We start from the raw sequence: 8,824 nt of genomic DNA on the forward strand, positions 1-8,824 counted from the left end.
CCAGCGAGGTGCTTCCAGCCGCTCCCGTCTCAAGGCGACGGTGTCGCCAGCTGGCGCAGAAAGCCTCGGGGTGAACCACGCGGCTACCTGCTTTCGCTGGGAGCCGCGGGTGTCGCCGCGTAGCGCTCAAACCCAAGTCACGGCGTTGCGGCTGTGACTGTCGGAGAGCGAGGTGACCCATTGCTTTCCTCTCCCAAGTTGTCTTGCAACTGGATTTTCTCACGGATGTCAGCTCCTCCTTTACTTGTTTATATGCTGGTCTGTGTTACAGACAGTAATATAGTGGCAGTAATAGTGACCGTCGGGAACAAGGATGTGTTGCTGGACATAGATTTGTGCGTGTAGTGGTTTGAGAAGCATTTTGTGCTGTTCAGAAGCATTGAAAAGACAAAAACCTGTATTTACAGGGACAGGAAGGAATGGGCAGATATCGAACCTGTCCCTCAAAATGATGGGCCAAATCCTGTTGTTCAGATCATCTACAGTGAAAAATGTAAGTTTTAAATATGTTCTGCACTGAAAACTTAAGGTGGTTAAATTTGTATTCTGTCCTTTGTGTTGTTAAAGCAAGACTTCATGTTTTGGAGAACGTATTTTCTATAGTAGTACTGTGAAGAAATTAACATTTATCATGTTATGGTCGTTGTGTGTGATGTTTTCACTAAGCATCTCTGAAGTTGAATCTTCACCTGAGATGTTAATAGCCAAGGTTTTATTTTAAAATCATATGGCTTAAGAGGTAGTACAACAGACAGCCTGGTTCACATAATGGGGCATTTCTAGCCTGCGAGTGGAAGAGAGACGCATGAAGCTACTGCATCTGGGGAAACAGTGTGAGTAAGCAGCAGGGAACTTTTCTGATTGTTTTGGATACTATTCAGATGGTGTATTTTTAAGATATTTTTGCAGCTTTTTAGTATACTGATATCATTTAGAGGTTTCAATCAGCAGTGCTGTCAGAGCAATATGTAGCTATCATTTTAAAGAGGTATACTTAAAGTATACAAAATAGGAAGTAACTTCAAAGGGTTATTAACCTTACCCCCTAATAGGGCCATTGTCTCATAGCCTTGGATAAGATGCTGTTATCTGTTTAGTTCGAGATGTCTACGATTACTTCCGGGCCGTTCTGCAGCGGGACGAGAGAAGCGAAAGAGCTTTCAAGCTAACAGCAGATGCCATTGAGTTAAATGCTGCAAACTACACAGTATGGTAAGTGATAATCTTGGGATTATTTCTATCGTCACTTGATTGCCGACCTCTAATGTCTCTAATAATTTTGTTAGTCTAATCAGGGCATGACTAGTTGAGTTTACACAGAGGAGTAGTGAAGAATTCGGTGAGCTTCTGAAGAAAGCCTTTGTTCAGTATTTTCTATGTCTCATTTTGATTTGGTGGTTTTCATTCCTTTGGCTTTGAGGATGTTACCAATCAAGGTCAGGATTAGCCACAAAAAGAACTTTGCTGTTTAAAATTAGATCACTTACCTGACAACGTGGCCTTGGTAAAATGCTGAAGATGCCCTCAGTTGACTTCAAGAAGAGGCATAAAAGCATGATAGCTGCTATTTCCTGCTTAAACAATTGTATACTTACTAAATAGTGCATTTTCGAAGATCTGTCAGGTTAATGTTCAGTTAGGTAATGAATAAACAGTGAATTTCTGATATTCAGAGTAGGGCCTTTTAACTTGTGAATGCCAACAAGTACCTCTTGTATATCTGTATTCCACTAACTTGCATAACATCAGAAAGTTTACATTATTTTAAGCGCATAAGTCATAGTTTCTGTGATGAAAAGATTAGTGTTGGTAGACAGAGGTTAACCTGAAACAGGATTGTTGTGATCTTAGATGACATACTCTTGTAACCAGTTGTATTCCAGTTCTCCACTGTTCGATAATTGAATGGCCTTTAACAAAACTGGATATGTGGTTTAGTTTTTTGCACTCTTTTTAACTCAGTAGCTATTAGAAGAACTGTGAACAAAGGTTCTTCTATGTTCTCCTCTGTGAATTTTAGGAAAGCTCTGTTGCAGTGTTCGAATGCTTGACTTTATACAGGCATTTCCGGAGAGTCCTCCTGCAGTCTTTGGGAAAGGATCTCCATGAGGAGCTTAAGTATATTACAGCCATCATTGAAGATCAGCCAAAGAACTACCAAGTCTGGTAAAATCATGTTTTCTTTCAGTTCTTAACGTTTTTGCAGATAATTTTTGTTTTGTGAATTGTTTAGAATAAGTTGTGATCATTGATCCTAAAAGCTGCTTCCTGCATCTACTGCAGTGGCAGTAGTGGAGGATTTAAATGGAGTGGAATCAGTATCACTGCCAAAGTCCTCTTCAGCAGTTTGTTCTAAACACATGATTATGACGTGCTGAAGAGGTCTTGTTTTCTTTTAATTTCAGTTTTTAAACTGTCAAAGTAAGTCTGACAGATCAAAAAAATGACTGATAAAAAGGCAAACAGAAAAACAAATAGAAATTAGGGTTTTTTCTTCTGTTGGCTCTTGGAGTTTGCTTGCCTGTTGTTGGGTTTTTCCCAAGTGAACGGGAATAGGCAAAACAGCAGCATTGTTATTGCTAGAGAAATTATGTAGTACTAGGAAAATCTTATTCTGCTGAAGACTTTGGCCATGAGTGTTAAAGGTGGGAACATGTTACTTCAAGTAAACATAACGTCTAAAAGGAAGTGATTGGCCAATGTGTATGTGTAGTTAGAATTTGTTATAGTATAGGTATGCATCATGTATTTCTCAGAGCCAAGTGAAATGTTTTGGTATATTTAATTTGAAGTATTTAACTAGTGGTTTTTTTCTAAGTAGTACAGTTGCTATATGCTGTTTTAATACAGACCACACGTTCACAAAAAATTTTTAGACTATTCTAAAAATATTTTCCTCCTCTTTTCATTAGGCATCACAGACGGGTGTTGGTGGAGTGGCTGCAGGATCCATCCCAAGAGCTTGAGTTCATAGCTGACATTCTTAACCAAGATGCCAAAAATTACCATGCGTGGCAACACAGACAATGGGTTATTCAGGTATTGTATCCACAGAACTCTTGAGTCACTAAATAACCTGCTCAGGTTGTGGAGTTTTGCTTCTTAAATACAATCTGAATTGCATTTGGCACTTTGTTGCTTCAGCCTTAAGAAAGGCTGAAGCAGGAAAAACAATTGCATTTTAATGTGTGGTAGAGGTTAGCTATAAACTTGCCGTTTAGGAAGCGAGTTCAAAAAGGTCTGTTGTTGGTTGCTTATTGTTATGTATGTGAATTTAATGATGAGCTAATAACATTGTGTGCAACTGAATAGTGTAGCATGTTCCTAGTGCACCCTTCCTTATTTTTCTTTGAACTTTGTTGATTTCTTTAAAAAAGTCTCTGTATCTAATGTGCAGAGAACTTAGGAGCAAGGAGAATATATTTTTAAAAATAAAAAATAAAAACTTTTGATTGTGATATTCTCTCTTCCTTCCCTTTCCATAGGAGTTCAAATTATGGGACAATGAACTGGAATACGTAGATCAGCTTTTGAGGGAAGATGTGAGAAACAACTCTGTTTGGAACCAACGACACTTCGTAATTTTCAACACCACCGGCTATGATGATCCAGCAGTCCTAGACAGAGAAGTCCAGTTAGTAATGCTGTTCATGCTCACATCAAGTATTCTCCATTACATGACAGCAAAGGAATACTTTGACAGTGCCTGTGGGCTTGTCTTTCCTGTTTTTAACGCAGTTTTTGGGCTCACTCTCATGGATAGCAGATCAAGTGTTAGTACATAGATAGATGTGTTCAGTACCACTGACTTGTCGAGTAGTACTGAAGCAAGCATGCTTACCCTGGGCAAGCTGTTCTCATGAATCTGTCTTCCCACCCTGCTATTTATTGTGCAAACAAATCTTTTGGCTTTTTATAGTCAACTAGCTATAGTGGACCAGCCTGCAGAAAATCTGTGACACTGGAACCACGTAAGTTGTGCTGTTCATTAGTATCTTACATCCTATCCCTAGAAAGCTTGGAAGGAGAGGCACTCTCAGTGTTGTACTAAAATGCTGTTTTAGTAGTACAGTAGCCACAATGATTTAAAGATAACGTGGACATGGACTGTAGGAAGAGGAATTGCCTTTTGTGAGGAATTTGATGCAGCTGGAAAAAGAAGGGAGCTTTCAGGGGTATGTGGTCAGCACAAAGACAACTGTGTGAGTTGGCTAGTTTTGAGGAAAATGAGCTTTGGAAACTGTTTTGAAGAGGTATGTTTAATGGCAGGCAAACTGGGCTTCCAGCCATTTATTTTGCTACTGATGTGGTAAGGGAAGCTTCCTTGTATGGTTTTAACATCCCAGATTGCTGATCAGGGTTGATGGTTATGAGAAGATGTTTGTCTAAAGTGAAGAAGCAATGAAAAGAAGGTACTGCAACTTTTTAGAGTTATTCTTCAGAAGAAAGACTGAGTCTCTGAATAGGTCCAGTGGTACATTGTGCATAGAGGTTCCCAGCCCCCACCATCTTTCATGGTTGTCTTTGCAAAACTGCTGTAAGTTGTACTTCTCCTTCCAGTTTATAACTTTCCTGCAGATTAATCTGAACCATTTCCGTGTCTTAGGCTTGGATATTTCCAGCTTTTTCTCTCCAGAGGTTAGATCTGACATCCTCCCTTGATCTGTTTATACGTGGTGCTATGTTCAAGATAATTGGATACCATCTTAAGAATCAGACTGTCTAAGATTTCCAAGATGTCATTATAGAACTGTAGTTGGGCTGCTTGTTGCTTGATAAACGCAGTCTTTGTCATAGTGACTGCAGAAGGTTAAAAAAGGTTTAGGGTTGGTTTTTTTTTTTTCAGTACTGCTTACAGAACTTTTTATCAGTATCTGCTGTCTCTGAAAATCAGCTGAATGCCTGGTTATGCGGGGGAAGGGCAGAAGGTAAAGTCTGTTTTGTGAAGACGAATGTGGCTTTGCGACTGTATGTCAGGTGCCTCTTGTTGCTTTGCTTTTAGAGGGGTTGCCTAACTGCTGCTTTAAAAGAACTGCTGCAGAAGGCTGTGTGAGTTGAAAGCTCAAGCTCTGCCTTTCTGTTGGTTTGCTCAAGTGCAGCCTCATGAAGAAAGTTCTGCAGATAGGTACAGAACATACCACATGCAGTCATATTAACGTAGCTCACCCTGGGCTTCAATTGCTCCAGCCCTTTTCAGCCCCTTGCCATTTCTGAGCATCAAGACACAAGTTACTCCTTTAGCATACCAGGAGAGTATGTCATGTTGTTTCTTAGTGTTATTGCTCATAATTTTGAGAACTGTTTCATTGTTGTGTAAAATGTAGCAAATCAAACACTTCAGAATTTTAAACAGTTCTCACAATGTCTGCTTCTCTGAAACTAGCGGTGATTACATTGCAAGACATTTTTGATCTATGACCCTGCTTTTTTTCTGCAAAAAGACTGAAAATATAGACTAGAGGGATGTATTTGGGAGTGTCTAAGCACATTCAGGTAATTTCTAACTGCATTGTTAGTGGTTGCATTCATGACCTTTTATCTTTTTCTCACAGATACACTCTTGAGATGATCACAGCAGTGCCACATAATGAGAGTGCTTGGAACTATTTAAAAGGGTGAGGTATCCTTCTCTGTGGGGCAACGAGAATATCTGTAGAAGGTGTTTTATGCCTAGCTTTTAACCCAAAAGAGCTTGTTGCTGTTCGTTCTAGTTTTGTGTGCTTAGGCGAGCAGGCAAAAACCTCCACAAGGGGTTAATTTCTCTGTAACTTTCCACTAAGTTTCTGGCCCTGTAGTTCTTGTGGGAGGATTGCAAGTACTTCTCGTGCTTTTAAAAACTTGACCTGTAATGTTATTGCATTCAAGAGCGTAGAGTAGGAAGTAATGAGCACGCTTTCAGTCTAATTTCTGTTCAGTTGAGCACAACTATACTAGCTTACTATAACATTAAGCTGATTATTGCTGCATGCTGCTTACTTACCTGTATTTGCACCCTTATTTCAAAACTGATCTCCAAATCAAGGAGTCATAACAAAAATATAATTCTTAACACCAGATTTCCCAGTGTTATGTTTCAAGCCTATTAACCTCTGTTCTAGGATTCTACAGGATCGTGGTCTTTCTAAATATCCAAATCTGTTAGAGCAACTGTTGAATTTACAGCCCAGCCATAGTTCACCCTATCTGATTGCCTTTCTTGTGGACATATATGAAGATATGCTTGAAAACCAGTGTGATAACAAGGAAGAAACACTAAACAAGGCATTGGAGGTACGTTTTGAGAGCTTGGTTTTGCTTCTCAGGGGTGCCATCTATTGCCCTCTTGTTTTATATCCTGACAAAATGGGATTGATTTTCATAAATAGAACAGGTTACTTGCTAATGACAGGAGCTCTATGAAGAGCTGAATGTGAAAGCCAGATAATCACAAGGGTCTCATGAATTTGTCTGTAAATAATAACTTGCCAGTTACAAAATCACTGTATGTTTTCTTCACCTGGTAGTAAAGGAAGGTTTCTAATATTGCCTGCAGAAGAAAGGACACGTTTGCACAATCGAGGAGTTTCCAATGCTAACTTTGTAGCATGAACTCACTTTGTTCTCTGTAGGTTAGTGAATCTTGTTCTCAGAGTATCTGTATCTAGACAGAATCTCAAGCTCCTTTTGCACTTCTTAGCTCTTTCTAAGAAAGCTGGCAGAATTAGCTTAGAGGCCAGCAGGCACTGGGGACATCAGTAAGGAATGTCGAGCACCATTTCCTACAGAAAATAAATGTCTTCTAGCAATGTTGTGCATCTCCCTGTGCTTCATATTTGGGCAACTCCTTGCTGTGGTTTGCAGTGTAGTTTTTACAAGAACACTTTTCATTCACTGTGGGACAGACTGGAACTTGGTGTAATTAGAGACGCAGTTCTTGCTTGGACTGTCTCTGTTCCAACATTGTTCTTTCTCAACATTTTTCCTTTGTTGTGTTCCAGGACCAGAGTGTAAATAAGTGCAGTGGTACCTCTCAGATTCATGTCCCTTTATACTATTTCACTGAGTTTGATTTCTTCATCTATTTAGGCATCGAAGCTCCTATTTCTCAACTCTGGTTTGCTAACTAAGGCAATATCATCTGCAAAATAAAAGGGAATTGACCAGAACATTTGTAGACAGTGTTCTGGTATAAATTTTACACACCATGTCCTGTGAGTAGGGTTGACTTCTGCTGTGCCTCACTCTCACCCAGATCAAAATAAAACAAAAATCAGAACATGTAGACGTATCTGTATAGCACCAACTCTAACATGTTGTGAGAGAAAGTTACTGACTTGCATGGAGAATCCTTTTGGGACAGTCTGCTAAGAGAAAAACCATAAACAAAATATCCCCTGTTAGTCCATCAGGAGTACTGAAGATTCAAGAGCAGGATGTTCCCCCACTGTTTTGAATGAAGTGGTTTACAAACAACAGGATCACTAAAAGACAATCAAGCCTGTCAGGAGGTCACAAGTATACTGTGGTATACTACAGGCTGAATAGGCTGGGGTAGATGACAAGTGGTAGGCACAGAAAGGAGTCATGGGGAAGCAGTTGTAACTGAAATAGGACTGGAGAGATTTTTGCGCAGTGTCAGATTGGTTGACTACCAGTTGGAGTTGACATCAGTTTGAGGTCATTGGACAGCTGCAAATCTGGTGATTAAAACAAATGTTGTTGCTAAGAAAGGTGTGTTTCTAATACTGGCTGAACCATATATTGTATGCATTTTATAAAGATAATTAAGGATTCCGTAAGCTTTTGGTATAACACTCCAACTCTCAATTTTCTTTCATAGTTGTGTGAAATTCTGGCTAAAGAAAAAGACACCATCCGAAAGGAATACTGGAGATACATTGGAAGGTCCCTTAAGAACAAGCATAGCTCAGGCACTGAACAGAGCACAATGACAGACAAGCAGCAGTAACTGAACATGGAAGGAAACAGTGTTAAGCTCTCAAGCTGTTCTAAAGCAGTACTAAGTAGGGTCATCCACTAGTTTAAAATCCAATGTAGTATTCCCCTGGTGAAGAGGCATTGCAATGAAAGAGGAGTGCAGAGTGCTGTATAGTCTTGGGTCGCTGCTGCTACTGGTGATAGCTCTAGTTGCAGTCAAGAAATGCTTAATTATTGAAACATACCAAATAAAGGGTTTATTTCCTAATAATAAATACATAAAGCTATACCTACTATTTATAAGGCACTAAACGAATTTCTCATGCCCTGGTTTATCCACTCGTGGCTCCTAACACAGTCACCTCAGGTGCTGCAGTAATGACTGCAGGTAACTTAGCTGTAGTGGATATAAAGTAACCTGCTCCTGGTTAGCGCAAGCAGGCACTGCAGTTGTTGCAGTATGTGGGAGCAGCTATGCAACACTGACAGCACATGCTATTGTATGTAACTAACACCAAGTGTCGTTTTGTAATAAAAACAGGTAACTTAAAGCATTTTTCTGAAATGTGAAGCACTGGAACGAGTTGCCCAGTGAGGCTGTGGATGCCCCATCCCTGGAAACATTCATGGTCAGGTTGGATGAGGCTCTGAGCAACCTGGTCTACTTGGGTTGAAAGGTCCCTTCCAACCCAAACTATTCTATGATTCTAAATTTTTTAGTGTGTTTCTTTTGGTCTTTAGATGTGCATAGTCTGTTCTTCTTAGATGCTAATAGAGATAAAAATAAAATATCCCCTTTTATGGATATTGGATTCTATTGCATTGAGATGTCTTGCACTGGAGTAGTCTCGTCCCAGAAACTTTCAATACACTTCATGTATTCAGTGGAGCCTTGAATTCTTATCTG

General features: G+C 39.7%; 1 protein-coding gene across 1 annotated transcript in view; it reads left to right on the forward strand.

The window, feature by feature from the left end:
• FNTA (farnesyltransferase, CAAX box, alpha) overlaps positions 1-8,509 on the forward strand; it is an 11,003-nt gene extending 2,494 nt beyond the window's left edge. The window contains exons 2-9 of the mRNA XM_009331526.1: positions 346-493; positions 1,098-1,212; positions 2,062-2,166; positions 2,913-3,039; positions 3,486-3,634; positions 5,553-5,615; positions 6,099-6,270; positions 7,820-8,509. Of these exons, the coding sequence (XP_009329801.1) occupies positions 346-493; positions 1,098-1,212; positions 2,062-2,166; positions 2,913-3,039; positions 3,486-3,634; positions 5,553-5,615; positions 6,099-6,270; positions 7,820-7,948 (1,008 nt within the window). The 3' untranslated portion in view covers positions 7,949-8,509. The remainder of the gene's footprint in view (positions 1-345; positions 494-1,097; positions 1,213-2,061; positions 2,167-2,912; positions 3,040-3,485; positions 3,635-5,552; positions 5,616-6,098; positions 6,271-7,819) is intronic.
• Positions 8,510-8,824: the final 315 nt, after the last annotated feature.

Source organism: Pygoscelis adeliae, unplaced genomic scaffold (assembly GCF_000699105.1).
Source record: "Pygoscelis adeliae isolate BGI_AS28 unplaced genomic scaffold, ASM69910v1 Scaffold289, whole genome shotgun sequence".
NCBI classification, from domain to species: Eukaryota; Metazoa; Chordata; class Aves; order Sphenisciformes; family Spheniscidae; genus Pygoscelis; species Pygoscelis adeliae.